This window comes from Equus quagga, chromosome 6, assembly GCF_021613505.1.
Source record: "Equus quagga isolate Etosha38 chromosome 6, UCLA_HA_Equagga_1.0, whole genome shotgun sequence".
NCBI classification, from domain to species: domain Eukaryota; kingdom Metazoa; phylum Chordata; class Mammalia; order Perissodactyla; family Equidae; genus Equus; species Equus quagga.
In genome coordinates, this window is record NC_060272.1 from 107084223 (window position 1) to 107109114 (window position 24892).

Genomic DNA, 24892 nt, shown 5'->3' on the forward strand with positions numbered 1-24892 from the left:
TCCTTTTTGTTAAATATAAAAGAAAAGTCCTTACTGTTTAAGTCTCTTTTAGCTGGGGTTTCAGGTATTTGTGTTGAAAGCATATAATTGATACAGCGGGATGTGACATGATCTAATTTATATACTTTTTAAAAAATTTCTTTGGGGGCTGCCCCATGGCCGAGTGGTTGGGTTCACGTGCTCCACTTTGGCTGTCCAGGGTTTTGCTGGTTTGGATCCTGGGTGCCGACCTAGCACTGCTCATCAAGCCATGCTGAGGCGGCATCCCATATAGCACAACCAGAGGCACTCACAACTAGAATATACAACTATGTACTAGGGGGCTTTGGGGAGAAGAAGAAGAAGAAGAAAAAAGGAAGATTGGCAACAGATGTTAGCTCAGGTGCCAATCTTTAAAAAAAAAAATTTCTTTGGCAACTATGTGAAGAGATTGTAGGAGTAAAAATGGAACAGAGACATTGAAGACTACTGCAGAAGTCCTGAGGAAAGGTCATGGTGTCCTGGGCTGGAGAGGAAGCAGTAAAGCTGGAGAGAAGTAGGCAGATTCAAGATGTATTTGCAGGTGAAAATAACAAGACTTGCTATTGGTTCAGATATGGGAAGTAAAAGAGAGGAGGATTTAAGGCTGACCTCTTTTAGACTTGACGGTGGTGCCATTTATTAACATGGAGAAGACAGGAAAAAGAAGTTTGGGGAAGGGGTGGAATCAAGAGTTCTTTTTTGGGCATGTTCAATTTAAGATGTGCATGAGCCATTCGAGGAGAGATGTCAAGTCAGCAGGAAGACACATGAGTCTCAAGTACTAGGGTTAGGTCAGGGCTTGGATTTCAGTTTGGGAGCTGTCAATTCACAGATGTTATTTAAAGCTACAGAACAGACAAGGTCCTCCCCACTGGCCAAAACTTTGAGGAACTCTAAAATTAGAGGTTAGTTAGAAGGGGAGGAGACTGCCAAAGAGACTGAGGGGAAGTAGTTAGAGAGGTAGGAGGAAAACCGATAATAACAACAACAACACTTAACATTTGTATAGAGCTTACTGTATGCCAGGCACTGCTCAAAGCACTTTGGGCCTCCATGGAAGCAAAGAGAACAAAGTGTTTTCCTTTTCTTTTTCTCTTCCTGGTTTCTCCTGTGGCTTTCATCCCTAAACTCTAAAGGTTTAGGCACAGTGCTTCTCAACTTGTATTTGTAGTTAATTATTAAGATATATATTCTAAACAAACACATGGACAAAGAAAACAGTTCAGTGGTTACCAGGGGAAGGGGGTAAGCACGGGGGGTGAAGGGGAGCCCTTATGTGGTGACAGACAAGAAATAATGCACAACTGAAATCTCACATTGATGTAAACCATTAGGAACTCAATAAATAAAATAAAAAAGATATAAAAAAAGATATAACATGTATTCACCAGAAAATAGTCAAACAGCATAATACAGGAAAGCTAAAAGTGGAAAGTAAAGATGGTCAGAAACTTTCCTCCCCAGGCTTACCCACCAGGGGTAATCATTAACAATTCTTGTTTACCCTCCAGGAATTTTCTATACACATGTGCACACACACACACATACACACACACAAAAATTTGTTTTTACACAAATTGGATCACTGTCTTTCTCAATAGATAGATATAGATATATAGACATATATCTAATTCTGCAACTTGCTTTTCTTTTTTTCACTGAACACATTTTGGAAATATTTCTATATCAGGACATTTATATCTACTTTATTCTTTTTAAAGACTGATAATATCCTATTGTATTAATATATATGATTTATTTACGTTTCTCTATTGATGGACAATTCGATGGTTTTTTCCTGCCACACACACACAAATGCTGCGATAAACATCTTTGCAGATAAGTCATTGGATATTGGTGCAAAAATAACGCATCTTTGGATAATTTCCTGGTAGTGAAATTGCTGAATCAAAGCACTTAAACCTCTGATATTGTAAAATTACCCCTCCTGAAAGGTTAGACAAATGACATTCTAACAGATTTCCTCACATCTTGTCAACACTCGGTATTGACAAACTTCATAAATTTGCCAATCTACGAGATTGAAAAAATGGCGTCTTGTTTTTATTTGGGTCTCTTCAATTATGAGTAGGGCAGCAACGCCTGATTGTTAAACTTGCGTGTTTTGAAATGAGACTCCCTGGGCTGGTCCTAGTTCGCCCTCTTAAATGTGTCCGCATCTTTGGCGTATTCCTCCCAGCCAAGTTTCACAGAACTCTTGTTGCTTGTAACTCGAAATGAGAGGAAAATTGGCCTTGCTTTTCAAAATTCTTCCCTCTTCTCCCCTCCCCCACCCCAGTTTCAGAACTGGTTTACATGTCAATGTCCAAGAATGAGCTGCAGTTTTTAAACAACAGGCAAAGTGGACCACACTCGGTCCGAGCACCTCCTGGCGTCCAGGGCCCACTGTCTACAGCGTAGGGGAAAACCAAACAAGTACTTAATACTCCAGGATCCGCAACACCGTTACGAGTATATCAGCAGCGCTGAAGGACTTCCGAGAACGGACCTTTAAACTAGAAAACGTTGCAGACCCGCCCCCTACACGGAGGCCCGACAGCCCACCCCCATGGCCCCGTCCTCCAAGCCGGAAGTGACGTACAAAGTCGAGTCCGTCTCTTTCCGCCGTCCGCCGGTGGCGCGGCCCAGGCTAGCGTGGGGCGTGCGTCGGCATCGCGGTCAGGAAAGGGATTCTGGGTAACGGCCCCGGCCCCCTGGGGCGGCTGGCTCCGCGCAGCAAGTTCCAGTCACGCCAAGTCCGTTGGCAGTGGCAGTTGTAGGGTCGGGGGCAGGCGGACATGGAGCAGCCGTGGCCGCCGCCAGGACCTTGGAGCCTCCCTCGGGCCGAGGGGGAGGCTGAGGAAGAGAGTGACTTGGACGTGTCCCCTGGTTCTCCCCGCTGCCCCCAGCTGCCGGGCGGCGGCGCCCAGGTGAGAGGGGCCCGCATTCTGTGGGGGGTGGGGTGCGGTGGGGTGGGGTGGGGAGGGCCCCCAAACTCCCTGTCTCCGAGACTCTCTGGTCTGCGCTACTCTGCGTCCCCCCACCCCACCCCCGGGGACCTGATGCCATCCCACGACTATTGTAGCATCTTCTGAGGGCTTTGAAGAGGGGCTGGCCACGTATTCCCAACCTCCACCACCACTCACACCTTTTTCACCTTGGCAGATTCCTCCTCACCCGTGGAAGACGTTCCTTCCCCCATCCACCACCCCTCTCCTGACAGCACCCAGATTTGGAGCGGCTCACGCTATAACACTGACCCTTTGTCCTCTTGTGCGTGCTTTTATCTGAGCACTTTATTCTGTTGAAGGCGCTAATACTTGTGCATAGTTGGCAGTTAGGAACGGTGTATGGTTGTATTTCACCAGTTCACTGAGCTCCTGACTTGTAAAGCTTTCAGGTCCAATTTCACTGACTTGACATCTGAGCAAATTCTGTAAACCTCGCTTTTGATGCTGGCGTAAATCTCTCCCATTCGCGTGACCATTTTTTCCTTACGGTTATCTTTTTAGTTTGGCTTCACATCATCTCCAGTAAAAACATATACTCACACGTTTGCGTTTTTCTTCAGATTTCTGATGCTACTTGTGGTTTTCAGCGCAGCCTTCCTTCTTCTGAAACTTATTCAAATGTGATATGCCATTTAGGATTTTTCTGGGTCCTGTCTTAGGGAGTGCTTTCCTACTCATATCACCTTGTCTTCGTTTTTCTGCTAACCCGAGTATATTTTGGAAGGATCACAAACTAAACACTAATATGTTCAATGAAAAGGATTTTTGGTGTCTGCTTTCTAGGCTTCTTGTAAAATGGGGTCCCTAAGAGCTTAATTGAATTAATACAGTTTTTCTCCAGACTCATCTTGCTACCTGTTAATGATGATGAGTGATTTAAATCGTTTGCCATTAAGTGTAGGGTCATCGATCCTATGCCCAGCTCACAGCGTTAGTTGGCTTCCCATGGAGAAAAATGCTGTTTCATAACCACAGACTGTACTTCGGCCAGCCAGCCACTGGGAAAGCGCAAGACATTTTTTAGGAGGACAGAATGAGAGTTGATGGTTAGTAGTCAGCCACTAATTATGGATAGCTAGTGTCATCTTTATATACAAAGTGTGTTATATGAGCGCATAATGAATGTGTTACAGAGAGAAAAAAAAGAATGAACAGCAGCTGTCATCGTCAATTTTGAAGGCATATGGAGAGAATAGAAGGGTCCCCAGAATTTCAGTGCATTATGCTTGAATCATAAAAGTAATCTAAGAGAAACTCTGAATTTAAAAAATATCTGTATATTAACTTTTTACTTGTGCACTTGGAATTATAAGCTTATTTACTTGAAAGGGATTTTGGAAGTGAATAGCTTATCTCCTTCGTTAAAAGTGATTTGCATGAGACCATATAGCCAGTTAGTGACAGAATTAAAACTAGAGCTCGCTTCTGACCCCTGGATGCAGTGTTTTTCCCCATCTACATATTGCACTGCCCATCCTGTGATGTAATGTAAAACTTTATATGGCTGAAACTACTTTTGAATGGTGTTAAACTTTGCAAGGTGATTACTAATCCTAAGTTAGTGCATGTGATTATAACAAACCTACTTATTTATCTTGCTGACTTTAGGATTTAAGATTTGGATTAGAATATTTGAAAGAATAAAATGTTTAATTCAATTTATAAATATTTTATAATCTTGTTTTAAAAAAACAGCTTTGGTTTAATTTTACCAAATATGGAGAATCTAGACATCTTAATGTCATATGTGATGTATACTTCTGAGATGCACTTGAATGTAAAGGCAGTTTGGAATTTAGAGAGCCTGTTTGAGAATTTTTTGCATAAAGTTGCATTAGTAGACCTAATGCTAACAGCTGCTATTTATGTTCATGAAAATGTAATTATGTTTAATATCCCTCTAAAATCTCAGTATGTTCACAGATAAAATATGATCTTTTAATTAGCGCATGTTGCATAGTTTGCTCAAATGGCCAAATGTTGTCTGTGTAGTCCATGGAGAAGACTTTAAACTTAAAACATCTTTGGAATTTGGAAGTCAGATTTCTGTGTTTGATTTGAGGAATGAACATTTGCTCCCACATAATTTGAAAATGCAAGATATTTCCATTAGTCCATATTGTCTTTCTTAGTATATCTTTGTCATTCCTTACAAAATAATAAATGTTATCGCTTTCTCATTTTCCTGGCCCCTTTTTAAGCATAGTCTACAGTTATTCTTGATCTTATTCTAAGATAGCAAACACTAAAAATAAATATTTTACTTGGTTGATTAGGGCCATCGGGTACCTGGGCTCCAAACCTTCTAAGTGAGTAAATAAATCATCTGAATAGCAACAGTGTCCACATTGCCCCAATAGAAATCTAAGTTTGCCTGAAATCTCAGCTAGGAAGAGGGGGCCTTGCATATTGCGTGCCTGAGAATTCTTTGCCACGACTAGTCTGTTCCAAGAAGTGGAGAATCATTTATTCATCTAAGATTTATTGAATTCTAGCCTCTCAAGAAGCTGATAGTTGAGTAAGCAAACAAGCACAACATTGTGTGAAAACACTACTACAGAAGTATGCATAACCTGGATGGGAAGGGAAGGGATAAGAGAAAACTGAGGGAAGTGATGCCAGAATCTGAAATGGGGATAGGAGTTTGGGGGAGTGGGGATAAAAAGAGTAAGCAGACAATTAGAAGAATCACTAGAAATGAGTCTAGAGAGAGAATAGAAAGTGAGATCATGAAGGACCATGCTGTGCCACAGAGTTTGCACTTTATCCCAAGGTCTAAGTATGTAATATTACCGGATTCGTTTTTTGGAGAGATCACTCCAAGTTTAGTAGAGTGGAGAAGGGCTTAAAGATGAGAAAGGCTGTATTTATATAATTAAGGTGTGAAATTAAAAGGGCTTGAAGAGTGATGCAGATAAGGGAACAGATTGGAGTAAAATTCTTCTGAGTACTCAGTTTGAAATTGATCTACATTTTAGCTAATAAATCATAAAAATATGTGCCTTCAGCTTTTGTTTTATAGAGCTGTGGCATATAAGGAATTAAACACCCATCATAGTGCCTTACCTGTAGTGGTTCAGTAAATATTAAAACTAATTACTACTGCTTCTGAGTGGAACAGAGTCATTGGGGTGGGTCAGTTGGCTTTAGTTTTTAAAATGACTTTGCCTATTTTGATTAGGGTTAAGTTAAAGAATATCTGTCTGATATAGTCAGTTATAAATAGAAATTTCCAATAAGAACTTCTCAAATCACCAAGGATTGGAATGATAAAGAAAGAAAATAGAAACCAAGAAATGGTTATTTCAAAATAAGAGGTTCGATGCAGTAAAGAACTTGGAAAACCAAACTATGAAGGTCTGGTTTTCAGCATGTTGGATGGTAGATTGATGACCTAGATTTAAGCTTCTGTTCTCATTATTCTGCTGTTTCAGGATTATAAAGACTATAAATCAAATGTTTGTTGAGCACCAGCTGTATGCAGGACTCTGTGCTAGTTGCTAGGCTTTTTGTTGCTGTTAGTTGTTGGGGGAGGGGTGCAGATTAACAAAGAAACTTAGAGTTTGATGAAACAAGGCCTATAATATAAAAATGTAACTGCCTACACAGAAGGCAGGATACCTATATACCAAAAACATTGTACAGAAATCCTTGACTAAAAGAAAAATTGAACTGTGCTGCCTTCTTCATTTCTTACAAACATTGTTATTTATCCAGATGTATAGCCATGGAATTGAACTGGCTTGCCAAAAGCAGAAAGAGTTTGTGAAGAGCTCTGTGGCGTGCAAATGGAATCTCGCTGAAGCTCAGCAGAAACTTGGTAGCTTAGCACTGCATAACTCTGAGTCCTTGGATCAGGAACATGCCAAAGCACAAACAGCCGTATCAGAACTGAGGCAACGGGAAGAGGAATGGCGGCAGAAAGAAGAGGCTCTAGTACAAAGAGAGAGAATGTGTCTGTGGAACATGGATGCCATAAGCAAGGATGTTTTTAATAAGGTATGGCCTTTTATTGGACCATAATGAAAGAAAAAAAACTGAAGTGTTTGTGCAAACCAGTTGTGCATATTTGCTAGCAAAGAAACCGAATCCTGTAAAACAGTGTTCAGTTTTGACAGTTTATGAAAGTCCTTGTTACAGAAACCTGTATCCCCGATACTGTCTAATGTGGGTGGTTCTTAATACAAATATATGGTTGCACTGTAGCACACTGGACATAAGTGTGGGCTCTGATACCAGACTGCCTCAAATCTCAGCTTTGTCAGTACTGGCTTTGTGACCTTGGGCAAGTCACCTAACATCTCTAAGCCTCAGTTTCCTCAATGATACAGGGTGGGTATGAAGACTAAATAAGGTAATGTCTTAAAAGTACGTGGGATGGTGCCTGCCTGGCACATGGTAAAGCTCAGATATTATGAGAGCTTTCTTTTATTATTATTATTTTTTTATTGCAGTAACATTGGTTTATAACATTATATAAATTTCTGGTGTACATCATCATATTTTGATTTCTGTGTAGATTACCTTGTGTTCACCACCCAAAGACTAATTATAATCCATCAACATATACATGTGCCTAAACACCCCTTTCACTCACTCCCCTCCCTCCTTCCCCTCTGGTAACCACCAATCCAGTCCGTGAGCGCTTTCTGATGTTGCTGTGCTATCAGCTTGCTATCACTTTTGTAACACCAATGTATAGTTACTGGATTTATTAAATAAAGTCTTTCAGTGTTATTTAGCATTGTGTATTTAGTAAAACTCAGGCAGTAATCTGGACTTAGTGTTACAAGCATTATTACTGAAAGGACTAGTACAGTAGTACAGTACTTTTGCCAGGTTAGTAGTTAATATAGTAAGATCAGTGTTCTGTTTCTCACTGGATTATATAGGCCTTCTTCTTTGACTTTTTTATCTGAACAAGAAATGGGCCATCAAATTCAGTCATTTTCTACTAGTGTGTGCAGCGGAACTTCTTTCTGTTTATACTAAACTTAACTCTCAAGCTTCAGAGATAGACTACTCATTCTTGTCTAAGTCCACATTCACTTCATCTTTAACCATCATTATTCTCTAGATGTCTCAGTCTATACCACAGCTTGTTTCTGTCCTGGCATCCACTCTCAACCCACTCTCTAAGCACTCATTAATTTCCTTCCCCTGCACCAGCTCTAGTTGTGCTACAGCAACAGATGATACACATAGGTAAATGTGCACCACCACTAGCCCTATCAGTACTTTATTCTTTAATCAAGAAAAATTGTGAGTACAACATGCTTATTGTAAAAAGCAAAATGAAACAAAAAATACAATACGTAAGTATGTAAAGTAGATTGAAAGGCTTCTTTCACTTCAGTTTCATTTCCCAGAGATAACCACTGTTAACAGAGTTGTATCTTTCTAGACTTTTTCTGTGCCTGTACCAATGTATATTTATATATTTTTCCTCTCCCACAACATGATCATTTCTTTATCTGAATGATTCACTATGTCTGTATATTCTTCTAAGTAGTGTGTCTTCTTAAAGTGTTATTTTACTTCTGGTTTGTATTTATACCCCATAAGTATTTAAAATAATTTTTTTCTTCCAGAAGGAATGTCACAGCAGTGTTTCTTTGTTTCATTAAGTTAGTGTCTCTTCTTTTAACACACTGGTCACAAAGAAAATATTTATTTGTCTCTACTTCTCTTTTTTTAAACTTAAGTTCTAACATAGCCTACATTTATACCACAAATTAATTAGGACTATCTTTATGTTCCAGTCATTTGCTCAAAATCGTACATTGATTTTTGTCTGGGAGCTTGAGACTTGAGAGGACTGGTCTAGATCTGCACTGTCCAACTCGATAGCCACTAGCCACATGTCCTGTTGAGCGCTTGAAATGTGGCTAGTCCGAATTGAGATGTGCTGTAAGTGTAAAATACACACCAGATGCCAATGACTTAGTACCAAAAAGAAAATAAAATATTTAATTAATAATTTTTTTGTATTGCTTACATGTTGAAATTATATGTTGGCTTAAATAAATGTGTTATTGATTTCATCTGTTTCTTTGGGCTTTTTAATGTGGCTAATAGAAAACTACATTTGTGATTTGGCTTATATTTCTATTGGACAGAGCTGGTTTAGGTAAAGAAGATATTAAAGGGGAAAAAAATGCTTTTATTTTGAAATAAATAAAACTTTTCTGTGCTTCCTGATTGTAAACTGGCAGATTTACGTTTTTGGCAGCGATGATCTCAAGGTTTAAATGGGATCACAGAATGTTCTGAGAAACCGTTCTGCCAGTTTTTTTGGCTAGATAAAAACTTCATCTTGGTCTGTTTTATGACTTATTTAACTGAAAATAAGGACTTTCTTAATAGAAATTTGTACTTTATTTCAGAATCAAACTGTTTGGCATCTCCTAAGAAAGTTTATGACAAAAGTCTATTTTAGGGTTATGTCTTATCAGAAACTTTATAGTAAATATACTTTATTATGTATATGCTTCGAATTTCTAAGTTTATTTCCAGCAAGAACTCCAAAGATTTGGTTAGAGTTGCAGATATTTAATGGAAATGAATAATGCAAAATGTAAATTATGTATGTAAAGGATCTTTCTGTACTTAACTTTGATAGGGAAATTGTTTAACAAAAAAGTTAATTCATTTGTTTTTTTGTATGATTTCTAAAATAATTCTGTAATTTCTCACAAATATCATTTTAAACAAAACTAATGAAACTCCAATAGAAGAAAATTTTAATTTTTAATAGTTTAACAGATGAATTTAATGATATAGTATCAGTATAATACTACTAGTGTCTATAGGAAGGATTGCTAGGCATTCAGTATCTGAGAAAGATGGTTCAATTAGAATATAAAATCTGATTTTAACTTCAAAATTTTTTCTTAGAGTTTTATTAATCAAGATAAAAGGAAAGAAACAGAAGATGAAGATAAATCAAAATCATTTATGCAGAAATATGAGCAAAAAATCAGACATTTTGGTAAGTCTACTATTTGAGTTTCCTTCTTTTGTAACATTTGGTATCATAAACATGTGCACAAAAAGTGGATTTATAAAATGGGGACCAAAGAGAAAATAAGTGACAAACTCTAGTTGTGTAGCTACTTGTGACGCAGTGTACAGCTCTTGTTTTAGATTTTTTTTTTGGTCCTAAATAAAACAGATTGAGAGTAAACCGAATGGTGAGGGGAAGCAAAGTTCAGTCTATTGTTATCTAGCACTACCCTCCAGGACATGGTCTTTGTTTATTCCCTAGCCTCTTTCCAGCTCCTCACCAGTCTGCTTTTGTCTGTTGCTCTTTGCTTCCTTGGTATCTGTTTATCTTATGAGTATAAGATTAGCATTAATTTTTTCAGTTTTGGATATGTTGCTATATATAAATCATGCAGATCTTTAACTGTTATTCATATAAATATAGTAATAGAAATATGTACACAAAGAACTAAAAAATAGTTTTCTCTATTGGGGAAAAGCAGTGGGATGGGAGTTGATGTAGTGAAGACTTCCCAAAAGGAGGTAATATCTGAGCTAGATTATGAGAAACAGGAGTTTTCCATGTAGATACGGGAGGCAAGGTAACAGCAACACCATGTACAAAGGCAGAGTTGGGAAACAGCATGCTGTGTTCTAAGGATTAGAAGTAGTGGTGTACTGTTGGGGTGAAAATGCTGCTGGGTAGTGTTAGGAGTTAAGGTTCAAGGCATATTTTTTTGATCCCAAGTAATCTGTTAATTTAGTAAACATAGTTTTTGTAATACGTTAATAGGCTTTTAAAATGGCATTTTGAAATCTTTTTCCTATGGTGTTTTTTCCCCAAAAATATTCAGAATATCATTCATCCTTCAGTTATGTCAAGGCAAGACAATGGATACTACTTTAGATTTTTTTCCCTTCTTTTTATGCAGTTTATTCATAAAATGTTCATTTTTCTTATACTTTGCTGGTTACATGATTACTTGGGTGGTATCAACTTTTTGACCAAATTTCTTACTAATTTGGATGAAGATACACTTTAAATAGTATTTGGGATAGTTTGATATTTTGAAGCAAGATAGCAAAATTTTCAAATATGCTTAACTGATTTTTGAAAGATTTTGTTTTCTATGTATATAAACATGACTAGTTAACATGACTAAAATGGTTAAAGTATGTTTACTATTATGACACTGAATGGATTGGTTTTCCGTGCTGTCAACTTTTTACCATATCATTTTAAACATTTTTTAATAGGGATAATGTGGTTTTCCTGAATCTTTTACTAAGTTTTTGTTTGCATAGCATTTTTCTTGAGGTTTTGCTTTCTTTTCCATCTTTCTAATAGAAAAATTTGTATTCTATGAATAAATAATATTGAATTTCTTGAAATTATCTGTACTTACTTTTGCCTAAGATAACCAACTATCCCAATGGCCTGGAACTTCGGGCATCCCCCAGAGGCAGGATTTTTTTGGCGTTAAACTGGTGACCCTACTTTAGCCTAATTATCTAAAATAAAACTTGCTGTGAAGTTTGGAGGCTGTTTCCACTATACTGGCTATTGCTTTAAAGTTTTATCCCTTTTCATTTGCTCTTACGATAACATACTGCTGTGGTAATATGAATTGTCTTTAAAGAGAATCATTTTATTTTAAATACCATTTCTTTGCTTATAAGAAGAAAATATTTGACATTCATGATTTAATTCTTTTTCTTTTACAGGTATGTTGAGTCGATGGGATGATAGTCAGAGATTTTTGTCTGACCATCCATACCTTGTATGTGAAGAAACTGCTAAATATCTTATTTTATGGTGTTTTCATCTAGAAGCTGAACAGGTATCATGTGAACCTTGAGTTTCTGGGAACCTTAGTGGAATTCTGATTTACTTTGTTGGTTTTTTGTTTTGTTTTTTACCTTACTTTAAATGAAAGTAGGAAGGTCATTGAATGGAATTAGAATTTTTTTTTATTTTCAGATCTACTTGAGTTTACTGTGGGATTTTTTTTTTTTTTCAGCTGTTTCAGTCAGCATAAGGAGACTTTTCCAGTGTGCTTTCCCTGACCCCCCATCTCTGGTTCCCATATAATATAAACCTTTTTTTTTTCCATGAGTAAGATTGGCCCTGAGCCAACATCTCTTCCCAGTCTTCCTCTATTTTGTATGTGGGGTGCCACCACACTTGGCTTGATGAGCAATGTATAAGGTCTGTGCCCAGGATCCGAACTCGTGTACCCTAGGCCACCGAAGCGGAGCACGCGAACTTAACCACTGTGCCACTGGGCCGGCCCCTACACCTTGTTCTTTTTTAACCTATTAGAAAATTCATGTTTTAAAAATCCAAATAGTAATCACAATATTAAGTATATTTCCAGAGGTAGTTTTTGTAATTTTAATGTCTTTATTTTCAGAAAGGGGCTTTAATGGAACAAATAGCACATCAAGCTGTTGTAATGCAGTTTATTATGGAAATGGCCAAAAGTTGTAATGTGGATCCAAGAGGGTGTTTTCGTTTGTTTTTCCAGAAAGCCAAAGTAAGTAGCTATTTGGTATTGTTAAATGGGAAGGTTAGGCCTTAGCTGAGATTTCTGTGGTCTGTACATATCAAAGGAAACCATCCAACCAGGATACCACAGGCTAAATTCTGTAGACTTTATAGCGGAAAGGAAAATTATATTGCTGATTTCATGCTAATTTAGAGTTAGGAGAGCAATATAAGAGGCTGTACTGTAGCATGTATATGAAACTGAGACCCGTTCAAATGAATGTATGTATTCAGGAAAATTAGAGTGTCCCATCGTTTATTCATTCAGTAAATATTGAGCACCTACTAATGCAAAGCACACATGTTTAAGATGCTCAGGACAGTGTAGAACAAAACAGGTATGGTATCCTCCATATGTAGAAGTCACAGTTTAATGAGAAATCAGACTTGTGTATTGAAAAAAAGGGGAAACAACCTAAAAATTCAGCAGTTAGAGGAATGGTTAAAAAAAACCAAACCTGTACACAGAATATCATGCAGCCATTAAGATTATATATATATATATATATATATATATATATATTTTTTTTTTTTTACAGATTTTATTTTTTCCTTTTTCTCCCCAAAGCCCCCCGGTACATAGTTGTGTATTCTTCGTTGTGGGTTCTTCTAGTTGTGGCATGTGGGACGCTGCCTCAGCGTGGTCTGATGAGCAGTGCCATGTCCGCGCCCAGGATTCGAACTAACGAAACACTGGGCCGCCTGCAGCGGAGCGCGCGAACTTAACCACTCGGCCACGGGGCCAGCCCCCATTAAGATTATATTTTTGAGGAATTTTTAATGATCTGAGAAAATGCTTTGCTATCAAGTCAAAAGAAGTGATACTTTGTTAATATATACAGGATGATGCTGGCCATGTTAAAGAAAGACAGATATCTCTAGAAAGATTAACTACCATTTCACACTCACTAGATTAGTAATAATTTAAAAGTTGTACAAGAAGTAGAGCAATAAGAATTTGCATTCACTGCTTATGGGAGTATAAATTGGTACAACCACTTTGGAAAATTTCCTAGTAGAGCTGAACAAGTGCTAATGCCCAGAAATTCTTCTAAGTACATACGCTAGAAAATAGATTTCTCAATATGTGGTCCAAGGACACCCAAGGGTCTTCAAGACCCTCTCAGGAGGCCCTGAGTCAAAACTATTTTCATAATAATACCAAGATTTTATTTGCCATATTCATACTCATTCTCTCATGAGTGTACAGTAGAGACTGATACAGAAGCAGATGTGTGAATGTAGCTATCTTCTATTAAGTCAGTCTTCTCATGTTTTGGAAATGAAGTTTTTTAAATAAAAATATGTTATAAATATTAACATGTAGTGAGTTTGTTATTGTTATATTTTAGTTAATATTTTTTAAATTCCTTGGTTTTAATTTCTAACACAGTAAATATTGACAGATATAGCCCACATAAACAGGAGCTCTTTAGTTTCCTCAGTAATTTTCACAAGTGTGAGGGAGTCCTGAGATCATAAAGTTTGAGAACTACTGCCCTAGAGAAACTCTTACACATGTGTACTAGATACCGTAATGTTCATACTAGAATTGTTCATAATAGCAAAAAGCCTGGGAACAATCAAATGTCTATTATCAGTAGAATGAATAAATTATGGTATATTCATTTGGTAAAATACTAACCAGCAATCAGCATGGATAAAAAAACGAGAATGAAAAAACAAGTCACAGAATGACAGATTCAGTATCATTTAAAAAATATTTTGTATTTTTTATAAAGTTCAAAACAAGCAGAACTAAACAATATATTGTTGAGGGATACTACATATATAGGCCATAAAACTAAAGAGGCAAAAGGAGTGATTAAGACAAAAGTTACAATAATGGTAACCTCAGAGAGAGAGAGGGAATGCTCTTGGCAACTGATTTCTAAGGCACTAGTAATGATCTGTTTCCTAATTTCTGTGGGTACATAGTGGGGTTTTGCCCAATAAACTGTAGATAAATATATTTTTTACATGTTCTTTTGCATATATGATACATTTTAGCATACACAATTAGAAGTTAGAAGGAAATACTATATACCAAAATTTTAACTTTGATTATACCGGGTGGTGGAATTATAAATGATTTCTATTTTCTTTCTAATAGACTACGATGAACATATTTTCTTTTATATACAGAAAAAAATTGTGTTTTTAAATTTAAAAAAGTATGTCAGGGTGGCAATAACCCACCTTTAATGCTGTAAACTCTTCTAAAGTGCAACCTAAACAGGAAATTGTCCCAAAGAAGTAGAGTTTTAGTGAGTAAACAATTGAGTTGGTATTTTAGGTAGGTTTCTGATGACTATTCTAAATAGTCATTTGACACATAGGCATAATATAAACCATACTTTCTTTTTCATCTTACATTAATGGATATGTTTGAAAATAGTCCTTAATAGGACAATGGAACATAGCCAAACTATATATATTCTTTGAAATTTACTTTGACAAAATAGAACAGAAAAGCACTGAAGTCTTTAATCTTAACACTGTGTTCTTAATAATATTTTTTGTTTTAATTAGGAATAACTTTCACGGGGGGCTACTTTGTGCCAGGTACTATTCTAAGCACTTTATGTGCAATAACTCATTAAATCATAACATTTCATGACAATTATTATTTCTGTTTTACAAGTGAGGAACTTAGCATAGAGAAATTAAGCAAATGACCCATAGGTTGCTTAATAAAGCAAAATTCAGTCAAGTCTCTCTAGATCTAAATCCCCAGGCCTTAGGCATGCAGTAAGGTCGGCACTTTTGCCACTTGATTCCTTTAATAGTTTGCTGCATAACCATTTCAGAAGGATTACTTTTGGATATGAAGACTAACATTCCATATGTCCATATGAATACCATATAATGACTAAAGTGAAATGCTATCATATAATTAAGGAAATGATTCTTAAATTCATAAAAAGATAAAATGGCAGCACAGAACACTGTCTGCATTATGTTTATAAATATTGATGCTAATAACTAATCCACAGGTTTTAATCTGGTTACACAACCTAAACTACATTAAAGTAAAAATAGCACTTCAGACAAAGGCGCTCCAAGATATTAAGGAATGAAATCTTGACAAAATCTCTTCCACCACTTGAACTTAAAGCCTATGTTCTGTAAGTGAAGGATGTGCATTGTGCTATTCTTGATCTGCAAAGGAAACGTTTATAAATGGAGGCTACTGCCAACAGGGTATTTTGTATCAAGACTTTTATTTATATTATATATCTTGGAGGGAGTTCCCCTCCATCAACATAATTCATTGTACTTCTTTCCATAATGTTGAAAAGAAGGTACTTGCTTAACTTAAACACTAAGATATTTCCATAATGAAGTTGAATGTTGAGTTTTATTTGGTTTTCATCACTTTTACAAATAGGGAGTATAGGGTTAGAGAATTACTAGAAACAGGTAATAGTGCCTCCTCATTGATGGAGAATTAAAAGGTTTTAAGAATATCCCTTGGTTGTTGGTTGGCAGTGGGAAGAGGATAGAATGAATATGACAAGTTAAATGAGGACTATTTTGGATCCTGTCAAGAATACGGATAAATCAAGAGAAATACAGAGAATGCCTACTTTCTTTTGTTATATTTGTATGTGTGTTTATAAAGAGGGGTCATTTCTTATTAGTTTGTTTTATTTTGCTGAAACAGAAGGAAATGGAACAAACCAATCATTAATATTCCTATAAAACAGGCAGTTTTCACAAATCTGACAGGGATCTTGGTGGTTTCTACATTTAAACTATTCACCTCATCTTTACTTCCTCCACTTCAGACCTGATAGACGCTTGTTAGAATTTACTGTGTGGTCTGGAAGTTTTGAGAAACACAGTCTTCTTTGTTTTCTAGGCAGAGGAAGAAGGTTATTTTGAAGCATTCAAAAATGAACTTGAAGCTTTCAAGTCAAGAGTCAGACTTTATTCTCAATCACCAAGTTTTCAGCCTATGACAGTGCAGAATCATGTTCCCCATTCTGGTATTGGATCTATAGGTTTATTAGAATCCTTACCACAGGTAAGTTGGAAAAGCAAATATTTATTTATTTATTTTTTAAAGATTGGCACCTGAGCTAACAACTGTTGCCAATCTTTTTTTTTTTTTTTTTTCCTGCTTTCTCCCCAAAGCCCCCCAGTACATAGCTGTATATTTTAGTTGTGGGTCCTTCTAGTTGTGGCATGTGGGATGCCGCCTCAGCATGGCCTGATGAGCGGTGCCATGTCCGCGCCCAGGATCCAAGCCAGTGAAACCCTGGACCGCAAGCAGAGCACGCGAACTTAACCACTCAGCCATGGGGCCAGCCCCAGCAAATACTTATTTTATAAATGTATTAGTTCACATAATTTTTGTTCTTTTGGACTACTTTTTCTTCTTAGATGTTAAAAATATTCTTGCCTCAGAAGATGACTTAATTTGGCACTAAATCTCTTCCATCCCTTAGGTATTTAGAGAGACACCAAATTCCACTGCTGTAAGTATAGAAGAGATGAGTTGCACCTAAGCTTTTTTAAGGGCGGGTGTTACCTATTGATCTTCTCAGTCATAAATTTCTCACTGTGGCTCCTGAGGAACCCCTCCCATTCTGAGTAGAACTATATTGTTAAGAATTTATCAGGATGAATTAGCTTCAAAGCATACATCCAAGTGGCAACCAAGATGATCTGTTACATGAGTTTATTTAGTGTTATCTTGTTAAATGTTGGTGTTGCCTACCAGATGTAACGTTGTTACTACACATTAATGTAGTTCATGCTAAGCCGCTCTTTCTGGTAACATTGGCCAACTGTTTGAGCCTCTGAAGTCTGCTATTAGATCAAGATAAAACCATGTCACTAGCATGAAAGAACTTATGTCAAAAAGAAGAGGAAGTTAGATCACTGGTCTGTCTGATACTACTTAGGATTACAATTTTAAATTATCATTAGAAAGTTGCTGCCCATTTTGATTTTTGTGGCATTTTAATTGACCCCAGTCATCTCTCATTTCCCAGGCCCCAAGATTTTAAGACCAGCTTTAGCCAGTTTAGTCTGTTGCCTACACAATGAAAAGGGAAGTCTCATTCAGAAGGCAATGTGAGGAGAGCCCTGAATTTATTTTTAAATCTCATAAATTGGTAGGAATTGAGATTTTCAGTATCTTGACCCTATGTCTCTATAATTTCAACATTCCAGTTACATGTATTGTAAGCCAAAGGGACAATTTAAGGAAAGCAATTTATTATATTCAACTCAGCCAAAAATATTATTCTCAAGGATGGAAATAATCAAGGCCTGATTTTTAAATAATTAGTAACGTTACCCCTTAGTTAGACATGCAAGCAATATTCCCTCTCCATTTGTCCTGCAGATTCTCTCTTAATGCTGTTTAAATATAGTAATTTTCTCTTCGTTTCCTTGAGAAATAGCCCACAGAGAGTCGTCTTTCCAAGGAGATTTTATGATGAAGTCACTGTCAAGTCCAGTATACAAACCTCCTAAAATTAAGATATCACATAATGAATGCAAAGGAAAAAGACTTTTGAAGGATATCATTGATTCTAAACATAAGAGGGGGAAAGTACACATTAAAATATAAGAAGCCTGTATTAGAGTTGCTTCTGGTTTGAGAGAAGTAAGTTCTCATACAAATCAGATAGCAACTGAGGTCTGCTGCTAGGTATGTATCCCCTTGCAGTCATTTTGGCAGGAGGCCTGAGATTATACAATTTTGACACTTTTGAATTGCTGATGTTACTAGGGCTGTTTATGCTTAATTCACTTGAGCTAACAGACCAGTTCCTCTTGGTGGGAGAAGTTGAGCATCCTGGTCTAGTCCTCCTGAGGGAGAGAAGGGCTAGATAAGATTTCAGCTAGATATGCAGGATTGTCAACCTGTTGAGGGGAACCGGATAAGATGAGAGGCAGCCTGAGGGACTAAATTGTCAGCTCAGAGGAGATTTGGAAGAAAAGCTTACCATAATCCCATTTTTATTATATCAGTTTATAGATTGCAAAATACTTTATGTTGTATCATTTAATCTCAAAAACTCTGTGGTTCATTTTCATTCATTTTATGGATGAATAAACAGCTTATGGAGGTCAAGTAATTTGCCTGAAGTCAGTAAAATAAGTGACAGAGCTAATATCCTAATCCTAGATTCCTATCCTACATCACTGCTCATTCCCCTGTACTGTTGTTGAATTGTTTATTGGAAATAGGGCAAGACGCTCAGTCATGTGCTCTTGGGAAGAATTGATCACTGGGACAAGACATGTGTTGAGATTGGTACCAGATGAGAATATGGGGTGAACAGTGGAACTTGAGTGTAGATTAGGTTAGGTATATTGGTTGCCTTTTTTTTTTTTTTTTTTTTAAGTCTCTCCATGATGATGTCTTACAGTTCTTAGGGAAGTGGGTAGATGAGTTCTGGAGACACTTTTTAGCCAACTCTAATAGTCAAAATTCTCTCACGGAAAACTGGAGCCTAGTCTTAATAGAATAATTATAAGCTCTGTTCTGAAGGCTTTTGGAATTGGGCCTGGATTGTTAGAAAATGTCTTAGCACTTTGTTTCTTTGGAGAATCGGATAATGTAATGAGAATATTAATCTTTTATAAAACTTAAACTTGGGTAACAGTTTAGCTTTTCATTGCTTTTTTTAATTGATAACAATCTGGTGAAATAAGCCACATACTATTATCCTTAGTTTTGAGAGAACTAAACCAAAGCCTCTTGGGATAGAGATAAAAGTAACAGTTACCTTAGGTTTATCCTATAGACTAGCTTTTAATTTTATTAAATTGTGATGTTATTTTCATCCGAGGTCAATGTTATTTTAGTGTCCCAGACCTCAGTTTGGGAATAATCCAACTTCTAGCTAGATTTTGACTTTTACAATAAAGGAATCACAAACTATTGTACTTTATTAAGTGGATCTTTTGAAAATGCTGCCTCCCTATGGGAAGGGGAGATTTAAAGCAGCTGTCCCGTTTGCAATATTTTCCTCATTGGTGTTTATTAAATAAAATAAACAAATGAAACTAGGTGATACAGTAGTAAAACTCTTACCAGCAGATATTCAGAACAACTGACCAGACAAAATCGAATTCTTGGAGAAGAACTTTCCAAAGTCCTGGGTCTTAAGGGCTTATGCCCCTATTCATGGTGCTTTAACAAATAATGTTTTTATTTTTGCATTTATTGAATAAGGTTTTCTGTTCCTAGTTTTAGAAATAAACAAGTAGAACATTTATGAGTTTTTCCATTTAAAAAATAAACAAAAAAAGCTATTCTTTTATTCTCAATTTTTTAAATAGGGGCCCAAGTACCTCTCAAAAGATTAAGTTTCTCACTTGATTTTAACTTTTGGGAAACCAGAATCAACTCTGAAGATAGCTATAATTTTTACTTATAAATGGATTTTTTTCCTTATTCAAGTGTTTGGCGTGTTTAGTATTTACTGTTATAATTATTAGATAGTGATCTTCAAAATATATTGCTGGCTTAATGCCATATTTATCTCTTAAATTATCAATGGCTATGTACATATAATAAATAACATGAATGATGTAGCCTTGTATGATTAAATAGTTAAAATTATACAGTTTGTTAAAAGGAGAAAAAAGTAATGTTTATTACATTGCTGTTTTTCACATAGATCATTCTGTCTTTATCACATCTTTTTTGGATTAAGTGGTAATAGTCTATTTTTTCTCTTTTTGACTTCTTGAATTTCATCCCAAGTCTGACTTCAAAGTCCATCTTCTTTCTCACTCTGCTGTACTGCAGAGAAATGGAGAGAATGTGAAACTGAATATGTAGTTGCATATACTGGCATAAAACTGGTTATCATCCATTGTTTCTTCCCTATACTTTTTTTTCAGAATCCAGATTATCTTCAGTATTCTATCAATACAGCTCTCTGCAGTTTAAACTCAGTGGTACATAAAGAAGATGATGAACCCAAAATGATGGACACTGTATAATTTGGTTAAGACTGCTGAGGCCAAGTGCTATTTTGTTACAAGAAAGGAAGAACTTGGCTATTTTCTTGACACTTTTATGGGTGCTGCACTTTATTTTTGTTCAGTTTTTGATGGGAGGGAAAAAAGAGTACTGAAACGTTTTGTAACATTTTTTTTTATGTGCTGCTAGGTTTTTTTGTTTTGTTTTGTTTTTCCTGGAGAGAGGAGTGGTACGGTATGTTGCAGGAAGTCAAACTGGACTTTTTTTTTTTTTGCGCTACTAAATTTGCCTTTAATCTTATTGTTCTCAATTTTGGAATCAAAGTATGAAAATCTGCACAAATGTAATGTTTACAAGAACTGGTTGATTCTAGGAGGCATCTGCTACAGTCTCTTTTTATATGGATATGTACATGTCCTATTCTATAAAAATGATTAAAGATAAAAAATGTACTTGTATCCTACTGCTAATTTAGCTGTCAGATCTCGTGTTTCATCATATTAAAAGCAATAAATCAGTAGTTGATAATCTACTAAATAAGCTGGGTGGTACAAATGAAAACAAAGTCTTTCCCCTTAAAATAATATTATGTTTGTATTTTCGGCACCATCAGTTAAATCCTTGACTAATATCTATTTTATATAAACACTAAATTTATTCCGTTAAGTATTCTCAAAACTATATTCCTTAGAAGTTGATTTTACTCTGTTGACTTTTTAATATTAAGCATTGTAGTGATATAAAAAGTGATAAAGCTAATATTTTTTTTAATAAGATCAACTTCAAGCTCACTCTTAATTTCTGTACTTGACATAGTCTGGGATCTCTCAGGGAGCAAGTTTTAAAAGAATACTAATGGCCTGTAAGAACAAACAGGAAGAAGAATCTGACTTTTTAAATTATGGTTATTGTTTGTTTCACTCTAGTGTAGCCCAAGGACTTTTTTAAAAAGCAAGAGAAATCTTGTAGAGCTAACTGCCTTGACCTGGCAACTACTTATTTCTAAGAACTTAGTGATCGTTATCGGTAATGATGGCTTTTACTACATTTGTCATTCCTCTTATTAGCTCAGTTACCATAGAATGCTTCTTAGCTTTACTACGTCCTATATAATTCACTTCAAATATGCCATGATATTTGATGATTCATTTTATTTGGAGTTAGATGACAGTGCTAATTATGCTATCCTTATTATGTGAGGATTAATCTTCTGATGTATAGGAACATGAACTTTGATTTGTATTGAGTGTAGTCTTTGGTTCAGTCCCATTGAGACTAGTAGCAAACATTTGGAAATGGCTTGCTGGGATTGGGAATACATTCCTCAATTTCAGAAACCAAATAATGCTAAGGGACCCATATGGTGATCAGACCTGTGACCTTGGCCTCATTTGCACCTTGTCTTAACTGAGGTGATAAGGCACTCACTATCCATAGAAATGGACTGGAATTACTGAATCATACTTCTGTAACATCACAATCTTCCTGGTTTTCAGAATAAAACTCTTTGTGCTTTTGATATAAATATATACTCTATAATAAAATGTTTGACTAATTTATATGGTAGTATTCATCAGCCTGTATTTTTTTTTTTTTTTACCGATGACCTAGTTATAGAACTTTTTTTCTCTTTTAGCAAGCTCTTGTTTTTCCCTTCCTATCAGATAGGGAATGGACACAGGAGTAAAATCCCGTTTCACAGAAATGTTACTTGAACCATTACTTCCATTCCTCGACTTCACTTTTCGCCAGGATTTGCCTCTTAAGCATCCAAATTGTTTTGAATGTCATTTTACCTTCTATAAGATAGAGGTATTAATGACTGAAGACTAGAAGGAGAGAAATTATCAACGAACTGACTGTTCTGAAGGGTTTTTTGGTTTTTGTTTTCTAAAACAGGAAGTATTCAAGAGCTATTTAAATTTTGGCTATGTCTGTTTTTTAACTTTGAAAAGGAAGTGTTCTATGTTTTGATTGTGAAAATGTGATTGGATTTATTTTGGGAACCAGTGACTGATGCCAGAATTTACACTTAAAGACTATGACTGTTACGTATTTAGCAGTACTTTAGTATTAAGAACAGTAAATTGACATCCTTTTTATTTTGTTTTATTTTGCTGCAGTACTAAGAACTAACTCCTCTTAAGAGAAATGTTCTCTTTTCTGTTTCTTAAGAAATAATAAGAGCATACTAAGCAAAGGGACAATTCATATTTCACGTTGGACAATTTTCTCTAAACAAACTATGGAAAGTCCAAACAGATGAATGAAACATCTTTGACATCAAAGTACCCATCAAAGATTTTTGTTTCGTTTGGTAAAATTAATCTTCTAATAAAAGATTTTTTTAAAACCAAATAGTTATCACTCTATTTATTCCCTATTAACTCAGTGTCATTTTATCAATGGTGGTGGAGATAATACTGATTGGAAATTATTCTCTAGGAGAGACAGATTAGTAACATTCTCATCCAATTATACCATCAGTTGGCTCTTTCAAATCTTGCATAATAAGCTCACAATCTCCTACAACTTCTCTTTAGGAAAACTGGGTCTTCATTCAGACTAGTATTCCTATTAAAGTGATTTAACGTGTTGCCCAAAGAACAAGAATTTAGTAAGTAGTCTTTCTTACAGGATGAAAAATGTGATTGCGGGTTTAGGCAAAGTGATCTTGAAGTTAACCTTGAGGTATTTTCAGAAAAAATAAAAAGATGTCAATGTACTGTCCTCAGAGTCAGTCGTGTATTTCAGTTCTTAAATTGATGTGGGACAGAAATGTACTTGTCTGTGTTGAGGTCAGGCTTTTCATTTCCATTTTGCGACTATAGCATATAGTTTTAATAAGTCCTAAAATTCTATGCATCCATTTCCCATCTGTAACAGACATGAATGTACTATTTCACAGGTCTTCTGAGAAGCTGATTCATCTAATAAGTTTTTCCTTGCTTACTATGTAAGCTCATGGAGGGGAGGGGATACAAAGAAGAATAAAAGTTGATTATAAATTGCTTACCATCTAATAATGAAGTCAAAACCATTCTCATAAGCCTTGAAGAATTAGACATGAAGTTTAATCTTTTCTAAATATGAAAATGATAAAAATACATCTTTCAACCTGTTTCTTTAGACAGCATGCTTCTGCATGCTGTTTACTCTTTTAAACACTTTAAATTTAGAGTCCTTTGGTTAAGTGTGACACATCACCAGATTGATTTACACTGTGGCGAAATCCTTCCAAAGTGCAATCTGGCACGACAGTTTAACTTCACTCACTGCTGTATATATAGAAGACACGTGAACGTTAAAGAAACGCAGGAAGAGGGGTATGAACTCTACAAAGCACACTGGCTTTTACCAGAATCTTAAAGCACAGGGAGACTATTTTGACTGTGTTTTAAAATTTTTAAACTGTATCCTCCGAAGTCAAAATCTTGAATTAGAAAGCTAAGAAAGCTATTTCTGCGGTTTACCAGTGTCTGGGAATATTTTCTTTTGTCACTGAGAAGACACCTTATAAACATGTTTTAAAATAGAAATTTATTTTTGCTGTTGGTTGCAAGTATTACAGCAATTTAATCTGAGGTTTGTAATGACCATGATTTGTTGTTAACATAGGTAAGTTTGTCAGAATCTATGAGTGTCCAAAATATTTTATTTTGCTAGAATGCCATTGTAAATAGCTGAGGGGGAAGTAGCTATGGGATGGGGTTTAGAAATTTGAGCTGGTATTTAACCTATTTCAAATGTAATTGAGAAATAAAATTTCTGGATGGTACTGCCACTTTGTATTTCCCACAGCACACAATGCTTATGAAAGGTGTACCAAAATAACTATGGCACTCCAGAAAATAGGGTAATGAGTTGATGTACTGTTCTCATTAGCCTTTAACTAAGGCCTAGTAACTTCTAGCCATGGCATTCAGCTCCAGACATATTTCCGTGTGGCACATAAATCATAACGATGGTCGCTGCAGCATTTTTATGGTTTTTAGCAGGATGTACTCCTCAGCAATGAGATTGTTCATCAGAGCTGTCTGTGACATCAACTCAGCATGAAACAAATTTTTTTTGTTTGCTTTAATAAAGAAAAAAGTAATAGTGCAGGTGTTTCCCAAAGTAATGGATGCAAGTACAAAACTTTGGGTTAAGTGTTTTGGGTGTGGGGAGAAAATGGTCACGGGAAAGAAGTCTTGAGTCTTCATAGCCATGTTCTTCTACCCCTCTTTTTAATTTCCAAATCTCTTAAGGGTGTCAAGAGGGCCAGTGTGACTGCAACTATAGCAGGAGATAAAGGACAGTGTAAAATGAAACCAGCCTGTGTACTGTTTCAAGACAACTATTAGAAAGCAGTCACTAATTCAGAAGCCA

The 24892-nt window shown here is 36.0% G+C and overlaps 1 protein-coding gene across 2 annotated transcripts; it reads left to right on the plus strand.

Moving 5' to 3' along the window:
* The first annotated feature begins 2660 nt into the window (after positions 1–2660).
* Positions 2661–24783, plus strand: CDC37L1 (cell division cycle 37 like 1, HSP90 cochaperone). Of its 2 annotated transcripts, XM_046665028.1 has the most exons (8): positions 2661–2951; positions 6750–7031; positions 9930–10023; positions 11742–11857; positions 12431–12553; positions 16430–16594; positions 17019–17048; positions 20440–24783. In XM_046665028.1, the coding sequence occupies exons 1-8, from the start codon at positions 2820–2822 to the stop codon at positions 20539–20541; spliced, it is 1044 nt and encodes a 347-aa protein (XP_046520984.1). In that variant the 5' UTR covers positions 2661–2819; the 3' UTR covers positions 20542–24783. The 2 variants fall into 2 exon arrangements, with proteins under 2 accessions (XP_046520984.1, XP_046520985.1); XM_046665029.1 differs by lacking the exon at positions 17019–17048 and having other exon boundaries at positions 2662–2951.
* Positions 24784–24892: the final 109 nt, after the last annotated feature.